The sequence below is a fragment of the Raphanus sativus genome, chromosome 5 (assembly GCF_000801105.2).
Source record: "Raphanus sativus cultivar WK10039 chromosome 5, ASM80110v3, whole genome shotgun sequence".
Lineage (NCBI taxonomy): Eukaryota > Viridiplantae > Streptophyta > Magnoliopsida > Brassicales > Brassicaceae > Raphanus > Raphanus sativus.
Window position 1 is genome coordinate 15,367,642 of NC_079515.1, and position 19,270 is coordinate 15,386,911.

General features: G+C 35.8%; 3 protein-coding genes and 1 non-coding gene across 5 annotated transcripts; 2 read left to right on the forward strand and 2 right to left on the reverse strand.

The window, feature by feature from the left end:
- Positions 1-353: 353 nt before the first annotated feature.
- On the reverse strand, positions 354-2,669 carry LOC108858341 (uncharacterized). The gene is made up of 2 exons (XM_056985703.1): positions 1,795-2,669; positions 354-1,557 (listed from the first exon to the last, which is right to left on the reverse strand). Exons 1-2 carry the CDS (start codon positions 2,667-2,669, stop codon positions 354-356), a joined length of 2,079 nt encoding a protein of 692 aa, XP_056841683.1.
- On the forward strand, positions 1,939-2,045 carry LOC130495329 (small nucleolar RNA R71). Its single transcript, XR_008934601.1, has one exon. It is a non-coding gene; the product is annotated as a small nucleolar RNA R71 (small nucleolar RNA).
- A 10,444-nt stretch (positions 2,670-13,113) lies between the features above and the next one.
- LOC108861128 (uncharacterized) lies at positions 13,114-13,971 on the forward strand. Its single transcript, XM_018634954.2, has one exon. It carries the CDS (start codon positions 13,368-13,370, stop codon positions 13,830-13,832), a length of 465 nt encoding a protein of 154 aa, XP_018490456.1. The 5' UTR covers positions 13,114-13,367; the 3' UTR covers positions 13,833-13,971.
- On the reverse strand, positions 13,808-18,623 carry LOC108861126 (transcription initiation factor TFIID subunit 4). Of its 2 annotated transcripts, none has more exons than XM_018634952.2 (15): positions 18,503-18,623; positions 18,360-18,426; positions 17,562-17,872; positions 17,384-17,479; positions 16,425-16,488; positions 15,874-16,331; positions 15,549-15,658; positions 15,315-15,402; positions 15,087-15,225; positions 14,952-15,007; positions 14,807-14,863; positions 14,614-14,742; positions 14,490-14,531; positions 14,267-14,423; positions 13,808-14,169 (listed from the first exon to the last, which is right to left on the reverse strand). In XM_018634952.2, the coding sequence occupies exons 1-15, from the start codon at positions 18,542-18,544 to the stop codon at positions 13,997-13,999; spliced, it is 1,989 nt and encodes a 662-aa protein (XP_018490454.1). In that variant the 5' UTR covers positions 18,545-18,623; the 3' UTR covers positions 13,808-13,996. The 2 variants fall into 2 exon arrangements, with proteins under 2 accessions (XP_018490454.1, XP_018490455.1); XM_018634953.2 differs by having other exon boundaries at positions 17,562-17,892; positions 18,503-18,575.
- Between the last annotated feature and the right edge of the window lie 647 nt (positions 18,624-19,270).

Here is a 19,270-nt window from a genome sequence, read left to right on the forward strand (position 1 = left end):
CAGTTCCACTTTGGGTGCTTTTTCTTTAGTCCACTTGGCCTTTGAAGAAAATGAACGATCAATAGTTTCCCTAAGGAATTTATCCGTAATGATTTCAGAATCATCATCTTCTTCAATTGTATCTCCGATACTTGCGTCCATAAGATTCGAATAATCTTCTGTTCTGCTATCTACATTCAGAATTTCTTGTTCATCAGGAGTGAATGTATCTTCTGACGAATTTGTAGCACATATATCCGTAAGGTATTCTTTTTCCAGCTCAGAATCTTCTTCTGTGTAAAAGGCATGATCGTCTATCAGAGGACGTTTTAATAGTTTTTCCATGTCGAAGTTCATTGATATATCTGCGACATTTAAATCAATTTTCCTCCTCGACAATCTATTATTGCTCCTGATGTAGCTAAAAAGGGTCGTCCTAATATAAGGGGGTCTTTCGGCACTTGCTTATACTTTAGTACGACAAAATCTGCTGGTATAGAGCAACCATCAATTTCTACTGGCATATCCACTAGGATTCCCTCAGGTACCCTAATAGAGCGATCAGCTAGAACTAATGTGATAGGCGTTGGAACAAATACATCATAACCTAGTGAAACTGCTACAGAGTGTGGCATGAGGTTTACACTAGAGCCAAGATCACAGAGAGAACGAGGGAAACGTGCGTTTTGTATCTTACAATCTAGGACGAAACTCCCAGGGTCAGACCTTTTAATGGAAGTCCCTCCTTGTATTATCGCACTTACTTCCTCTGATACTAGCATGACGCTTTGTTCTCCACTTGAGGATATCATATCTTTCATGTACTTTTTCACCGAAGGGGCTATCTTAAGAGCGTCACTGAGGGACGCCTCGAAATTGATTTTATCGAAAGCTTTTTTGCAGATTGCATGCTCTAACGCTTTCTTAGTTTGCGGTTTGTTTGGAGGAAAAGGGGGAGGAGCTCTATAGACTCTTTCAGTCCCGATAGATTGTGTATTGCTACTGCTGGTGCCAGACGGTCGATCGTTTTCCTTCCCAGAGGATCGATCGATATGCGGTTCGTCTAGATGGTCGATTTTGTCTTCGGCATCGGGATTCTCTTTGTCCAGATCCATAGTTTTCCCCTTATTCTTTTCATTTGAAGAATTTTTCCTTTGTTCTGATGTTTCTGAGTCGGAGTCGTTATCAAGCAGTTCTATGGGGTTGGAATTGCTTTTTTCCGCGTTATCGATGAGTTTTTTATTTCTGACGTCTTCTCTGGAATTCGTTTCAAGGTGTTTTCCACTTCGTAGCATCACAGCATATGCCTGGCGTTTTGCTCCAGGATTAGCATCGGTCCTTCCAGGAAGACGACCCGTCTCTCTTTTCAGAGTTGTTGCAAGGTTAGCAATTTTGTCTTCCATTCCCCGTAGATGTTCAATTAGAGAATCCATTTTCTGATTTAGCTCTCCGTAAACACTGTTTACTTTCCCGTTGAATTCGAATTTCATTTTACGGTTTCCTGTAAGAGCTTGCTTAAGATTGTATTTTTCTCTTCCGATACGAGACTGTATACAGATTTCATAGTCTCGTGTAAAGCTGTCGACGTTAAACACAGAATGAGGATCAGTATCATCTAATCCTTCTATAAAATCGAACTCATCATCTGATATAGGAAGAGTTTTATGGAAGTATGGGTACAGATTAGGTGGATTTTGATATGTCAGAAGAGAATGAAGCGGATTTATGGAATTTTTTATTTCAGCTAACTCAGTATTTTCTATTGAGACTATGTTTTTTTCTTTCTCCTTTTCTTCATCCATCTCTTCATAGGACCTTCCTCTCGCCATGTTTTCGATTAGACGTCTTGCTTCCATAGGATTTCTAGTAACGAAATTCCCTTCGCTTGTTGTATCAAGCGTTGTCTTATAGCTCAGAATAACACCTTTGTAAAAGATCTTAAGAAATTGTGGTTCTGGATAACCATGGTGGAGACATTCGAGTTCGTAACTCTTGAATCTTCCCCATGCATTTTTGAATGATTCCTGAGGATCTTGACGGAAAGTAGAGATTCGCCTCCTTACTTCCCAATAACGAGTATCGTCGAAGAATTGCTTAAGGAAAGCATTTCTAATCTCCTTCCAGCTAGTCAGGGATCCTCTTGGTAGACAGTTTAGCCATCTCAAGGCTCCCCCTTCTAATGAAAATGGGAAAAGTCTGCAACGAATATACTCATCTGGAATCAATTCCTCTAGACCCTCGATGTGGTCTTGTGGATGTTCTAGAGAAGATCCTTTAAAAGGGTTTCGACGCATCATATTATAATAGTCAGCATTAAACTTGGTTTTCGAGATGACGTTGTCAGGTATTCTGATAGCGGACCTATTGGAATAGGTCCTATTAGGGTTTAAGTAGTCTTGCAAGGGCAATTTAATTTCTTTACCTATGTCTAAAGTAGAGTTTGACTTAACAGGGATTTCAGTCCCCTGTTTTTCAGTAGTTTGGCTAGAAATGTTGCTTGATTGACCTATTGGTTCAGTTTGGACTACCTTCTTATTATTAGCATCGGGAAGAGGGTACTTACCTGCTTCCGGCTGGGTGGTGTCGATCGATAATGTTCCTGATGAAACGATCGATACTTCAGTATCTGCGTCGCTCGATTGACAACGTTCTGTGTCGATCGATGCTTGGCTGATATCTCTATTCTCCATCCTTTTTGTCGTAAAACAAAAGAATAGAAAAATTAGCTAAAGTAACAAAGTCTATGCTAAATCCTAAATTAAATCTAAAAGTAATAAGAAAGAGTCCCCGGCAACGGCGCTAAATTTGATATCACTCAAATTACCCTAAAAAGTGAATTACTCTCTCAAATAAGAGGTTCAAATGCAGTACTTAGGGATCGAATCCACAAGGACTCTAGGATTACTTCAAGGCTTAACTAAATAGAATTAAGAATAGACTTAAGGTTCAATATGTTTTAAAGCAGTAAATATTAAGGTGAACAAGGGAATTGTTCAGCAAATGAAGTGAAGGTTGTTTCTAGATGAGGAAGATAGCTAGATTCAGGTATTTCTCAGGTATGAATTTATGTAGTTTGAAAGTGACAATAGGGCTTTAGTCCATGAACTCAATCAATTGGTACGACCAGTAGGGTCTCCTTTACTAGATCCCGGATCTCAACTGTCGTTTGTTGATCTCGGAAAAGAGTCGATCGATACGACTATGTCTTAATCGATCGATACACCTTTCATACAATCGATCGCTACAACGATGGTTGTGTCGATCGATGGTAATTCTAGCAAGCATTATCGATTTGGTTGAACACGTTCTCTAATGATCTAGACCACCTTTCGCATGAGTCTAGTCAGTTAGATCACTATAGTTTATTTCAGGGTATTGAGAGTATACAGTTGGTTATCTCTTCAATCCTAAGATCTAGATTTAAGGGTGATCAATCCTAAATCTAGTATTAAGAACAACTAAGTGAAAGAACTAATTTAACAACCCTAATAGACATCACAATCTCATCACATGATTCACCCTTATGAGAAACCTAAATCTAACAATTAGGTTTACTCAGACATATTCATGAGAGACAAGATCATGATGGTTTGAATAAAACTTAATATGAAATAAGGAACACAAAGAGTAGTGAGTAAGATAAAAAGGGAGTTCAAGATCTTCTCTGTTTTGTAGTCTCAGATCTATCTCTCCAACTCTAACTCTTCTCCTAAGGTAGCCAAATTGCTTCTCTTCTCCAATAGGTCTCTAGGCAAGTCTGCCTCTAAAATGATACAAAACCCTAGTATATAAAGCCTAACAGGCGGCCAGGGACTAAATGTGTAAATAGCACACTTTGTGATACACGAAAATCTTCTAAGTCGTAGTCTATCGAATGGTTAAATATCGATCGACACTCTTCCATCACTGTCGATCGATAGTAAGTGACTCTAATCGCCCGACCTCGCATGATTCCTATCGGTCGATTCTTCATTCCTGAAAATACTCCAAAATGCCTTAAAATTATTGCTTTCTTCAATTAAGTACCTGTGCCTGAAAATACTCTAAAATACTTTGAAAACGAAGTAAATATGATTGAAAACTCTTATATACCATGATTAAAAATGGGTGAAATTCATGGTATATCAAGTATAAACAAATAGAAGTTATCATAAAATGTTTAATATGATAAACATTTTTTATAAGATTAAGTGAGCTTATCTTTTTTTAATAAAGATTAAATGGTATGAGTCTACTGCTACGACCACAAATAATTGGTACTGAAATTGTTAACGGTTACTAGGAAAAACTTGTGTTAATAGCTACGTGTTGGATTAAACCGTAACATTAAGTATTATAGCCCGTTTATAAATGGTATGGTGAAGGACAACCCCCATTGTATTGATAAAAGCCACGATAGCTGATATTAAATTATGTAACCGTCGTTGACAAAAAAAAAGATTATGTAACCGTTATCTATACAAATATCTATCATTCAAATATTTATATTTACAGCTATGTCTCATATTAACAACTATAAGTTTATGTTATAGTAGCCATGCAGAGTAAGTTTACGGCTGTTACCGTTAAAGTACCACTCACATAAAAAGGTTTCATATATATATTCTCTATTCTAGTTACAATTATCGTCAAAATCTCATTCAACTGCCACAGTTAAAGCCACAAATAATTGGAACAACTAAATTGTAACTGCTACTTGAGGCATCATCAGTTCAGAAAAACATATCTTATACAAACTTTCTTAATTATGCTACAAAAAAAATATAAACATATATTTGCATTAACTAACAAAATATGTATCATGTAACAAATCATTTAGCAGATAACAAAATATTTATCAGTTTTTTGCACATCATCTAACAAAATATGCATCTGATAATAAATCATTTACCAAATAGCAAACCATTTTATCAAGTAATGTATTAATTCACAAACCATATATCAAATCATTTATAAGCTAATAAACATGTGTCAAACCATGTATCAAAACATTTATCAACTAATAAAATATGTATCGATTAATGCTAAATATTTTATACATCTTACTAAACATTTATCAATTTATCAGCTAACAAAAAATGTATCAATTAACGGTAATTTCTTTTAACAGCTTACCATTCATTTATCAATTAGTAGCATCATTATTGTAACTGCTAACAAAACATGTATCTTGTATGGAATATAAAATTAAGGTTCCGCTAAATTAAATAATATCGGGTAATTGAGAAAATAGCAAATATAGTAAATGTTATCTAAAGCGAACAACAAAACTTTGTGAACATACTCATCTCTCACAGACAGTAATTATGGTGGTATATGTAAATTTTTGATGATAGAAGAGACGGTAAAGATTCAGGATAAATTGATGGAAAATTAGTAGAACTGAAATCAATGTTTTTGTGATATATAAGGATGAACAATAACAATGTGTAATAGGTAGTAAAGAGATATTTTAAAAAAGAATTAATTTGATGAAGACCATAATCACTGAAAGTAGAAAAGAAATTAAAAGAAAAACACGATAAGAAATGAGAAACAAAAGAAGAGAAGAAGAGAAAAAATAAAATTGTAAAAACAATATAAAAAGAAGAGTAATTGCACCCAGTATACATGTTAGAAAGATTATTTAGGAGATTGGTAAAGTGCTATTCGAGTACTGTTTAGCCTCGAGATATACCCATAATTACCCCTATAAGCTATATCTACAAACCTATACGACTGAACTATCTTACTATGTAGGTATTACTAGAAGCAATAATACATTTACTAGCGCGTCACTTTCACAGCTGAGGAATTGTACTTTTCGATCAACCGGTTTGCTTTAACTATACTAGTGAATTTTTGTTTACTTTTTGACCACATAAGTATTAAAAATATATTTCAAACAAATGGATCACAAATGGTCACGTGTTTGTTACGAGAAACTTCCTTTTCAACATTAAAAAATCAACACTTTACTCTTTATATTTTGCATCTCCTTATTCTTCGGAGCAAACAACAATGGCGTTAAGTGAATTTTCGTCATAGTCTATTAGTTCTATTCCCACCTCCGATGGTCCTCCGTATCACTGTTCACTACCAACTGCACTCACAATATCATGGAGAGATGACAATCCTAGAAGGAGATATTACAAGTGCGAAGAACATGGCTTTGTGGTTTGGCATGACAGGGAGATCCTGCCGTTGGGAGAAGAAAAGTTTATTGGAGGCGAGGGAGAAGATCCTAACTCAAACCGAAGAAATCAAGGTTTTGTATGCTTATTTACGTCAAGCAAACGTCCAGATTGCTGCTTTAGAGGTTTCTCGTTCCTCTTCAATTAATGAAATTTTGAGGTCCATTGATGAACATGTTACCCAACATATCACTGAGACACAGAGGATGTTACGTAAAGTTATTGGGTATTCTAGTGGAGGGTTTGCTTTAGCTACTGCTTTAATTGTCTATTTCATGAAAAAGTAGATGTGTTTGCGAAGTCTTGTGTTAACTTATGTTTGTTAAGTGTTGGTCTCAATAATAACTATGAAGTCTACTTCTTTAGATTAATAAATGTTCTAATGTATCAGCTTTGTTCGTTTCGAATATATAAATGGTGTTGATCAAAATAAATTGTTTTAACTGTACCTTATGAACAAGATATCAAGGTTTATCTTTATCAAAAAAAAAAAAGATATCAAAGTTTAAGAAGAAGTGATTAACAGTAACCGAGAAGTATAAAAACAGATGAGTACAATCATTTAACTCTACATTTTAAATAAAAAAAACTAGTTTAAGACATGACTCAAAGCAACTGAAATACAAGAGATCAGACGAGTTTAACAAAAATGGTTAACGCAGAAACCAACTGAAAATCAGCATCATCTTGTACATATTGCTATTAGTTCTTTTTTTGTCGAAGTTATTAGTTCTTTCTTATGTAACAAAAAATATGTTATAAACTTCCGTTGAACCAATTACGTAATATTGTGGATAACATTTTAAGGTAGTCAATGTTATGATAAGTAAACTGACATTTCGTCATTATTGTATTGACCGTGTTACACATGCTGTTTCAACGTTTCTTTCTTTTCATACGTAAAGAACAATAGGTGTAAATAAGAGGATAATGTTTTATTTTATTTAAATATATCACTACTACTCGAAACACTGAAGCACACGCGCCCTTCTATCGCCTTTTCTCTATCACAACAAGTGGGAGCATTTGGAGACAAAACGTCTCTTTCGTCTGACATATTTGACACATTATGTTCTGATGGATAATCTACGAAAGGGCCAAAGTGGTAAGTTCACGCACATAGCTTTATCACCATACCTAATTAAAAAAATTTGTGCATTGATACCTAAATAACTTTTTTTTCTTGTATATTCAGCGAAATAGCTTTAAAAAGAAAGAAGAATGTGTGAGTCATCTGATGCAACCAAAGACTATAAATGTAAGTTGGACAGTTACGGTAGGGGCAAAACGGGAATCAAAAAAATGTTGATCACTTCATGTTTAGTCTCCTAGTTAAGGAGTGATTTATGTGCATAGAAGCCAATTATTCCTTAAATCTACCCTTAAAACTTTCTCCTCTCACATTACAACTCTCTTTCTCTCTCTCTCTCCACTTTCCATATTTATTTATATAATATATATAAATCTATATATCAATCACACCTAGGGTCTGACTGTATGGTATCATCAGAGCAAAAGAAAGTAAGTGGAAATTTATTTCAGCCAATTTTCTCTGATTTAATCCAGTCAAGTGAAAAACTTTTCAGTTCATTTACTCTGATAAAATAAGAAAAGTAGAGGTAAATGTTCATTCAACTTTTGTTAGATGAAAATGTTACGCTCGATTTGACACTTCTCTTCCCTCCCATTTTCACCTTTTCATTTCCATTATTTTACTTCATTATTTACCAGTCACAACCCTAATATACAACACATTATCAGCACGAGCTCTATTATACCAGTCGTTTTTAAACCAAGCAAGATTATACCGGTGAGGTAAGATTTAATTTATGTATTTCAATAATTTTAATTATTTTAATTTTATTATTGTACCGGAGTGAAAGGCTAGGTTTTCTCCATTTATTTTTGGGATGATAGACGTTGCCTTTCCCGACTGATCGTTATGATAGGCTATGCATTCAGGATCAGAGAAACACGTGGTAGGTTTTGCCTCCGTGAATAAAAAGAAAATGTCAACATGGAAGACTTTATCTCCTCAGACCTTGAAATAAGAAAATATTAACATGGTAGACACTGTCTCCTCCGATCTTGAAAAATAAGAAAAAGTCAACATGGTAGGCTAGGCCTCCTCTAACTTTGAAAAGTGATCGCTATGGTAATCTATGACTCCTCGGATCATGTGGTAGGCTGAGCCTCCAATTATTTTTATGTTCTTTAAGTTTCTGCAATTTAAGTTTACGCAATTTAATTTTTTCCTTTGTTTTATGCCTTTAATTTCTACATTTAAATTATTCATTTAATTTTCCATCTATATTTATATTATTATTTTATGAATACAGCAATTATGTCAAATCTGACAAAGCTCAAATTTAATACTCTGGATATTACGAGAAATAGTTATACGACCTGGGCAGTGGGTGCAAAAATGCACCTGAGAGGAAACATGCTTTTGGAAACCATCGATGGTTCAAAAATGGTGTCAGATGATAAAAAAAGCTAAAGCCATGATATTTTTACGACACCACATACATGATGGGTTAAAAGATGAATATATTATGAAAGAGGATCATGGGGACCTCTAGCAATCTCTAAAAGAGATATTTGATCACCAAAAGTATGTGATCTTACCGAAAGCTAAACATGAGTGGATCCATCTCCAGTTCCAGGACTACAAAGTGTTAGTGAATTTAATTCCGCAATGTTCGGAATTACATATAGGATGATGTTATATGGAGAGAAAATCAGTGATTATGACATGATCGAAAAAACATCTCCACATTCCATCCTGGAAATGTAATCCTGCAGCAGCAGTACCGAACGAATGAATATACCGTTACTCGGAGTTGATGCAAGTCCTCCTTGTAGTGGAGCAGAATAACCAACATGTGACGTTAAACCATCAGGCTCGTCCCACTGGATCTGCTCAATTCCAGGAAGTGAATGTCGCATCATCCAGTTATGATAATTGGAGAGGACGAGGACGTGAACGTGATTGAGATCATGGTCATGGAAGAGGACGAGGAAGAAGATTCCGTCTGTATGATAAAAGAAATAATAAGAACTTCCACGAGAATGAAAGGGGTCGGGATGATAAAAGGCAAACAGAAAAGGTTTGCTACAGATGCAGTGTGAAAGGTCATTGGATACGTAGTTATCGTACTCCAAAACATTTAGCCGATCTGTGTAGAGAATCCCGAAAGGAAAAAGAGAAAGGAGGTGAAACAAACTTCATCTCTGATGAACCCGGACCATTCTTTCATGGTTTAAATGATGATACTCATCTCCACGTATCAGATTTTCTGGTTGAGCCAGAAAATATTGATGAGTGATATAGATCGATGTGATATAATTTTATTGTATTATATTATCTATATCTTTTATATATGTTTTTATTTCATGTTTGATAATACATGTTTTATAAATATTTTAAGTTCAGAAAAAATGCCAGACTTTGAGATTTTGGATGGAGATATGTGCTTGGCAGATAGTGCGTTAACGCACACGATAATTAAAAATAATAAATATTTCACCAGTCTCAAAATAAAAGATTACGCTGGAAGTGTAAGTATAATATCTGGTAATGCAAAGATTATTATGGGCCCTGGAAGAGCAAAATTTTCAATGCGAGGGGGAACGATATTTGAAATAAGTGATGCATTGTATTCCTCTGAGTCTCATAGAAACTTATTAAGTTTTAAGGATATCCAGAGAAATGCATACCATATTGAGACTATGAGAAAAGATGGCATTGAATTTATTTGCGTTAAGTCCGAGAGGAAACATATATTGGAAGAGTTAAGAATGATATCTTCTGGACTATATTGTACGAAAATAAACATGACTGAGTCATATGCCGTGGTAAACATGAAGTTTACTGATACATTTAAAATCTGGCATGAGAGGCTAGGACATCCTGGTTCAGTCATGATGAGAAAAATAGTGCAAAATTCGAATGGCCATCCGTTGAGAAACAGTTTTTTTTTTTTGCAAATGGGAGAGTTTACATGTAATGCATGTTCTCAAGGAAAACTTATCGGCCATCACCAGCAAAAGTTGGCACTGAATCACCAATGTTTTTTAGAGAGAATGCATGATGATATATGTGGGCCAATCCAACCACGATGCGGGCCGTTTAAATACTTCATGGTAATGATTGACGCATCTAGTAGATGGTCAAATGTGTGTCTTTTGATAATACGAAACGGCTTTCGCAAAGTTCATTTGCCAGATAAGAAAGCTGGGAACACAGTTCTCAGAGTATGCCATTAAGAAAGTAAGACTTGATAATGCTGGTGAATTTACATCGCAAGCATTTGATGATTATTGTATGTCAATGGGGACTGATGTGGAGCATCCAGTTCCCCATGACCATACACAAAATGGCATGACCGAGTCATTGATAAAACGGTTGCAGTTGATTGTAAGACCGTAAGTATTGAGAACAAAGCTCCCAATTTCTGTATGGGGTCATGCTATATTGCATGCTGATGCACTGATTTGGTTAAGACTGAGTGCATATCATAAGTACTTCCAGTTACAATTGGCATCTGGAGTCAGATATATCCCATCTCTGTGTCTTTGGGTGTGTGGTCTATGTTCCAATAGCACCGCCACAAAGAACAAAAATAGACCCACAAAGGAGATTAAGAATATATGTGGGTTATGTGTCACCAAGTATAATAAGATATCTGGAACCGGTAACTAGCGAAATGTTTACGGCACGGTTTGCCGATTTCCATTTTAATGAGGATGAATTTCCAGCGTTAGGGGGAAGAATTAACGAAATTCCTAAAGAGATTACATGGTGTACACCGTCGTTGTTACACCTTGATCCCCATACAAATCAAAGAGAGATGGAAGTTCAGAAAATTGTGCATTTGCATAATTTGGCAAACCAGTTACCAGATGCGTTCACAGATACAAGAAGGGCGACACAATCATATATACCTGCTGAGAATGTTCCATCAAGAGTTGTTGTTCCTGGGGAACAAACTGATGTAAACAAAACGAATGAACCTAGGGTTCAGTTAAAGAGGGGAATACCAGCAGGTTCTATAGATAAAAATCTTCGAAAGAAAAAGAAACTGGTTGAACAAAGTGGAAAAGTTTCAGAAGAACCTGATATTGAAAGATGTCTGAAAGAAAGAATATATGAATAGGTTCAAAAAGAACCAAATAAAGATGATCCAGATGATGAAAAGAGAGCAGAAAAGTATGAGATTTCCAACAACAATGCCCATGATGAAAAATTATGGATCAGAAATAAGGTAAAAATGTTGATGGAAAGTTCTCATTTTCTATGTCCAAAGAGATCGATCATGAAGATGATGATCTCGATCCAAGGTCCATTTTAGAATGTCAAAAAGACATGATTGGGAGGAGTGGAAGAAGACCATTCAAACTGAATTATTTTCTCTGAATAAAAGGAATGTTTTTGGACCGATAGTCATAATGCCTGAGAATATAAATCCTGTTGGGTATAAGTGGGTATTTGTGAGAAAAAAAATGAAAATGAAGTAACATGATATAAAGTCTGATTAGTTGCCCAAGGTTTTTCTCAGAGACCGGGAGTTGATTTTGAGGAAACGTATTCCCCGGTAATGGATGCAATTACGTTTAGATTTTTGATGAGCCTAGCAGCGTCGAAAAATCTTGAAATGCATCTCATGGACGTTGTGACAACATATACTCCTTGAAGGATTGTGAATGCCTGAAGCATTGAAAGAAAAATCCAGGGAGGTATGTTCGGTCAAGTTAGTGGGATCACTATACGGATTAAAGTAATCCAGATGCATGTGGTACAATCGCTTAAGTAAATATCTTTTGAGTAAAGGATATGTGAATAATACGATATGTCCATCGTTTTTATAAAGAAATTGTCATTTGGCTTTGTGATCATCGCTGTATATGTGGATGACCTGAACATGATTGGAACTTAAAAGGAGGTTGATGATGCTCGAACTCATGTGAAAAAAGAGTTCAAAATGAAAAATCTCGGAAAGACAAAATTTTATCTTAAACTCCAAATAGAGCACCTCCGAGAAAGAATATTTGTGCATCAATCCAACTGTACGAAAAGATAATTGAAACGCTTTGCTATAGACAAAACGACTTCTTTGAGTACTCCAATGGTTGGTAGATATCTCAATGTTGAGAGTGATCCTTTTAAGCCCTATGAAGATAACGAGAAGATATTAGGTCCAGAAATACCTTATATGAAAGCTAATTGTGGGCTTTTATACCTAGCAAACTGTACCAACCCTGATATTGTTTTTGCAAAATCTGAATCCACAAACAATATCATAATTTGTTTTATAAAATTTTTAAACTAACTATTCATTAGAATTTTTTTAAAAATAATATTCATACATATATAAAGATATACACATATATAAAACGAAACAAAATATTCTTTTAAAATTTTTAATATAAATCTTCCAAAAATATTAAAAATATAACTTTTAACTAATTAAAAAAATTAAATAAATAAACATAATATTATTATTAATCATATTATTTTAATAATTATTATATTTTACCACAATGGTATGTTTTTATATTTTTATAATGTTATAATATGTTTATATTAGTAATTTATTATTAAAGAGTTGAAATATCTCATAATCAACCCGTCACAAATATATCGTAAATGAAATAATTTCTTAATTGTTACGCCACTCATACAAAAATAACTCTTGAAACCGTAATTATCCACATCCGCAAACTTCCGAAGTTGTGCCAAGTCATACAAAGCCCTAAATAACGCCTTTGAAACACTGAGACCCCAAGTCAAAACTTCACTCTCTGACGTGAGCGAAGTTCTAGATTATACTGAAGCTGTAGATGGGGACTCATGTCGTGGGGGCTTTAGATTGGATTCTCTTCGTTCTGCCGTGTCGTGTGGCGGTCAGATTTATTCTCAATTTTATGATCAAATAACTCCTATTTGTTTTATCTTTAGTGGATGGGACTGCAAATGAATAATGACAACAGAACTTAAAAGGTGTGGAAAAAATCATGCGAGTCAGACTCATCAACTGAAAATCGTTTTGGTGAGCAAACATATATGCACCTTTCTCTACTGGCGCGCCCATGCTAACTATCACCTTGTATATGTGCTTATATATATAGTGATGTGTGTGTGGCTTTGTATTCAGTCACAAGTCCTTTCTTTCTCCGACTTTACCAAAACAATTGTCTCACTAAGTAGCCATCATGGGCAGAATGATGTTGTGTTTTCTTGTTTCCTTGTATTTATGCCTCATTGGCCATATGACTGGTGAGGCTGCAAGAGAAGGGGCGTTCATGAGAGGTGAAGCAGGATCCAATGAGATAAGAAAGAGTAACCGACACGTAACCGGATTTAAGGGTCAACTCACTGCTGGTGGCTATGGCGGAGGTGGCCCGGGATATGGTGGATACGGGCCAGGTGGTGGTGGTGGTGTTGTGATCGGTGGTGGAGGTGGGTTTGGGTCCGGTGGTGGTTTGGGTTGGGATGGAGGCAACAGAGGCGGTGGACCAGGATATGGGTCAGGTGGTATTGGTGGTGGAGTCATCATTGGCGGTGGTGGTGGGTGTGGCGGTTCATGTGTTGGTGGTGGGTGTGGCAGTTCATGCGGTGGTGGTGGTGGAAGATATGGACATGATGGAGTTAGCATGAAGGAATCAGGCAAAAACTAGAAAAAAACAAGCAGCTTTCTTTAGATCATAAACTCAAGAAAAGAGAGGAATAAGGATGTACTTTAGCATCTTGATCATGCTTAGGAGTTTGTAATGGTATCACTTTCAATGGAATAAGAAGAAACATAAGTGTTAGAAAGACTTGTCTTTGATATTAATAGTTTCTATGTCATATCTTGGGTTGGAACATCCGAGCAGATCCTATTGTATAAGCGATACAGTAGCGTCGATCTGGACACCTGAGGCTCTTTTTCCACCACAGCAATCACATCCTTCACAGAGATGGATCGGACCACTTTTGGTGAACCATAGTTCTTCTTCCCTAACCTTCTACCACCTAACATAAAAAAAATACTCGAATCATCAACCTGAACACTAAACATAAGTCGCATATATTACAAAAAAAAAATCATGAAACAGTCAAAGAGTTTAACCAGAAATTTTTTTGGAGTTTCTTTCTAGCACTGAAGAAGGTTTCTGACGTGCTTCTGCCATAAGTTTCCATTTTAGAAACGCATTATCTCCTCCAACGGATGCAAGGGCAGCATCATTTGCAGCCTTAGCTCTCTTCTCGGCTTGCTCCTTATTTGCCTGACATTATTATAGAACCTCTGTCAGTGTCCAAAGGTTTGTCTAGGTGGCTCAGTTTCTAAATACCTTCACTTGCTCTGAACGTTTATCTTCTTTTGCAGTATCATTCTGCATCAAGGAAAACAGAGAAACAAAGACGTTATTATTTTACTTGGTAACTAAGAAACTAGATATTAAGCTCAGGACAAACCTTAAGCTTTTGTTCTCCACCATGTTTCCTTTCCTGTTCCTCTTTTTCCTTCTGATTCATTTCGTTGATTTGTTTCCTGATATCAGATGTGATACAAATCCGATCTCTACACTTCTCGGGATCAGTCCGCTGCAAAAGTTCTGTTAATCTTCACAACAAGATTTAAGAAAGCTAGAGAAGAAAGTAAACTAACCTGCTTTGACATCCGGATTATATTGCACAAGAGTTCACGCATCCTTTCCTCCACACACTGAATACGCAAAGCCATGAGGAGAAAACAAAAAAGAAAGGGACAAATTGTAGGCTAACAATTCACAAAAAAAACAATGACATCTCACCAGAGACAAGCACCGCTCAACATCATTCTTGATATGCTTTATACCACTTTTTGCCACTGTCATATACGGAAGTATAAATAAACTTCTTCTCCAAGTAAAATCTAAGAAGCATCTAAGAGATGGGTTAAACCCAACTAATTTCTGCCAGCTTCCTCTGTAGTGGACCTTTCTGCAAAATCGTTCTTCCTTCCTCTTCATGAGCAACTCTTCGAGATGATTTGAAAACACGACTGTTCTTTTTAGGTAGAGAAGATAATAGTTCTCTCTCCTCTTCCTGGAACATATTCAGAGAACAAATTTTGGTTTATACGTTTTTCTGTATCCTGGTTTCAAATCGACAAGTGTAGCTATCAGAGAACATACCATAAGATTGATGCCACTGAGTTCCGTAACATCATTTAACTTTTTATCACTTCCAGCTAAAGAAGTTTCATATAGTTTTTGCCTCTTACTGTAAGTTAACCCATACTATAAGACTTCCATAATAATTGCAAAGAAATGAGAAGTAGGTTATCAGAAAAAATATATTTCATAAGGAAGAATCACTTCTGGACATTGTAAATAGTTTCTCTTTCACAGACCAACCAGCTCTATTACCTCAATGGTGGTAGCGAAGAACCTTGTGCCTCCAGAGTTTTTTTCTGACCTTGTATCGTTCTTACTATAGTTCCTGGGGGAATGGTCGCAGTTGGAGCAGAGAAATTAACCTGATGAGTACACATAACAGATTTCACAAAACAAATCAACTCTTCACAAGCAAAGTTCAAATCCATAAAACAAGGACAAATAAAAGCCAAGGTGGTGGCAATATAATCAAAACGAAAACCAAATGCAATATCTCTTGAAGAGGAATGGCCAATCTGTGAGCTTAAGGAAATATCAACCAAATAGCATTTTAGTATGCCTTTGGGAGTATAGTTACCATTGTGCTAGAGTCCAGCTGTGTTTTCAATGAAGCAGAGGCAAAGTTTGCATGGGTGGTGGATGCTGATAAAATCATTTCAGAAGACTGCTTCACTAAGTCATCATTTGACCTCCTTGGGTTATTATTGCTCAGTTCCATTGGAACATTAGACACGTCTTTCCGCACCAAAGAACAAGGCTTCCGTACCTGATCAAAGCTTTGACCAGTCAATTTCTGCTTCACGTGGGCCACTGTCTGTTCATTGCTCATTGACTGATCCTTGGTGACTGGTCCTTGGCAAGGAACAGAGTAAAGAGGCAAGGAAGTTGGTCTCTCAGAATTGTTGAACTCGTGCACAGTAGCTGAACTGCTTAAGATGCCCAAACTTGCTGAAGGAAGTTGATTAACATGAACTCCAGGAGTGTCAGATTTTTTAGCACTGACGTCTTCAGTTAAAGACTGTATCAGGGATTGGTCTTGTGGGCAACATGGGAATCATAAGATACAATCTACTTGAGAAAGTTCTATGATAATCGCAAACGTAAAGGCATCAGCTGAATAATCTATACCAGCAGAAGTAAAGGACTCTCTGTAATGGTTTGGGCCATCAGGTAATTTGACTCCCTTATCTCCCTGGTACATATTACATGATATAATGAGCCACAATTACAAACAAAAAAGTATCTAACTTCTACTATTCCACTCAATAGATACCATTGGAAAACGACACAGCAATGCAGTAACTTTCAAGTTTCAAGTGAGATACCAAACACAATAGAAATCATATTTATGGGGTCCTTGCACTAATGGCACTCAGCCAGTGTTAACTATAATGCTGAGAAAGTTATTGTCCTTATGGATGTAATGAGGGACAAACGGTAGCTAAGATCAGGAAAACCATGACTGATCCAGCCTAGTTGAAAGTCTGGTGAACTATACTAATAGAGAATTCCGCTAGCACATGACTTTTAGTTGTGACCATAATCAGCTTTCTTCTAGATTTTGTGAGGGTTTTTCCCTGGCTCAGCATGTTATTCAGCCAAACAGGCCACACAAAGTTTTCAATAGAATTTCATAACATCCATTGAACTCAAAGATTGAGGTGAATCAGATTTAGCCATAATGGTCAAGGATCCTATCCTGAGAATTGAATTTTCCACATATAACTCTATGAGACACCATTTATATGAAAATAATGACCCACGTAACAAAACATTTCCTTATCTAGTAAAAGAAAATCTTTCAAGAAAAGTATATGCTCAGCAGGTCTCTTAACTGCAATTACCAGTTATCCATCTTAAGACCATAGTGTGTGCTTAAAAACTCATTATATATGAAAAAAAACTAAACTTTACTTGCAAGCAGCTAAACGAAAATCATTGAAGTACCTATAAACGCTAAGAAAACTGCAAGGTTTTATCATCACCAATGAGATCATGGATACACTACCAACATGAAATTGACTACTCTAATATAAGGTATTAATAACTGAGCGGCACAAAAACGAAATACCAAAGGATGATGATACCTGTTGTTGCAGTTTCCTAACTGCCCATAAGGTCATTCTATCACCCACAATATTCCTCACTTTTCGTAAGAACCTGTATTTTGTAATTTCTTTACTCTGCAAGAAGTGTGAAAAGAAAATTAGTATACTGGAAGTTTCGATGAGAGAGCCGAGTCATTCCATGGATGTAAAACCCCACCTTGAATTTATAATAGAGGCTAGGGAGCTGATTCCCTCTATCTTTGTCAACTTGGGGTATCAATATACGAATCAATTCACAGACTTGTAGGTGCGTGGGGCCAAGATTTACAGAGCCAACAGGCTGTTCCACCCCATGAGTGCGTTGAACACTCATATTATGATTCTCACAGAGTGGATTTGGTTGAAGAAGTTCCTGAGGTTGGTTGTGGTGTGAAAGAGATACATCTTCTGGATTTAATTCTCGGTCTTGATTAGCTAAAACAGATTGTTGTTGCGCTTTCATCTGCTGACTCCACGAATGGTTTCCTCCTTCAGAAACAATGGAATGTCTGTCACAATTAAAGTAATCCCATAATACCCCAAGTGAACAGAAGGCGAAAATCATGAAGTAGATATTAGTGATGGGCCTAACTCACACCCAAAAGCTAGCTCAAGAGTGGAGGATTGCCCATACACATATATATATTGCCCAAAGATCATGTGAATACACAATGTGGGACACATCTAATAGTAGCATTTCGTTGTGAGAGATTTTAACTGTTGCTATAAAACAAAAGTAGAGAGTGAACATGACCAAAGCGAGAGAATCAATTGTTAACCATCATCAAGATCATCTATGCCTGACTAACAAAACTAAATGCATCTCTCTATTAACAAAACTAACCAATGCACTTAATCTGTCACTAAACCATCATCAGGATCATTACTCGTTCATCAAAATTCAAAATCATCCAAGAAACCTAAACAATTTGTTCTTAGTAGAGAGTATCAAACGACAGTTAGGTTTCAGACGGACCTTCGATTTCTCGAATCAGAGAGGCCTGGAACGCGTCGACTTCTTCCTTCGAGTGCATAGATTCATCCTACCACACAATCAGCGTGAATCGAGATCAAGACGATACGGAACTGAAAACGAGAGTTTGAAACTCGAAGCCTTACCTCGTCATCTTCTTCGAGGAGCTTGAAAATGGAGGGATCCATAGAGGAAGCTCGTTGTGCCAGCAGCTACAGGCTACAGCACAAGGAGGGATTTAAAAGAGCGGAGTTTGATTTGTGTGGCTCCATCCCAAATTGCGGATATGTTTATTATATAGACGATGAGAACAATCGTGTCGTTTTTTGTCTTTTGGTTGGACACTTCCTGACGTTTTTCATTTAATTAAAGTCATCCTAGTTTTCAGTTTGATTTTTCGTTTTATCCGCTATTTCGCGGAAAATAATATTATACGAAGAAATATATATTATATTTACAATATTATAATAATTAAAATATTAAAATGTAAATTTGAACTTCTAAATAATTTGATAATTCAAAAACATAAATCTTAGTCCCTAAGTTTTTTTTACATAAAAGCAATATTATAATTAATCCACGCAATAACATAAATACTCTACACTTCACAAAAAGTGTTTTTTGTGTGTAACTCCAAAAATTATACCTCCGACATCACGTTTATTGATTTGTTTAGTTATTTTTTACTCTTTTTTATTATTTTAAGTTTAATTTAAATTTAACAAAATAATAATTGTTTTTACATGTTTTTCTAAATATTTGTCAAAAAACAAAAGTTTTGGATATTATTAAAATAATAACATTTTAGTTTTAGATATGATTATTTCAAATCTAAAAACTGCAAATAATTGATTGTAGAATTACTTTTCATTTTAGCACTGATAAAAATATATAAAATATAAAATTATTAACTG

Coding starts and splice junctions, on each gene's coding strand:
- LOC108861126 (XM_018634952.2), bottom strand. CDS start 18,544: ATGGATCCCTCCATTTTCAAGCTCCTCGAAGAAGATGACGAG. Junction 15,659..15,873: donor AGCTGGACTCTAGCACAATG/GTAACTATACTC, acceptor TGTACTCATCAG/GTTAATTTCTCTGCTCCAAC. Junction 14,743..14,806: donor TAATCCGGATGTCAAAGCAG/GTTAGTTTACTT, acceptor GAACTTTTGCAG/CGGACTGATCCCGAGAAGTG.
- LOC108861128 (XM_018634954.2), top strand. CDS start 13,368: ATGGGCAGAATGATGTTGTGTTTTCTTGTTTCCTTGTATTTATGCCTC.
- LOC108858341 (XM_056985703.1), bottom strand. CDS start 2,669: ATGGAGAATAGAGATATCAGCCAAGCATCGATCGACACAGAACGTTGT. Junction 1,558..1,794: donor GAAAACATGGCGAGAGGAAG/GTCCTATGAAGA, acceptor TAACGTCGACAG/CTTTACACGAGACTATGAAA.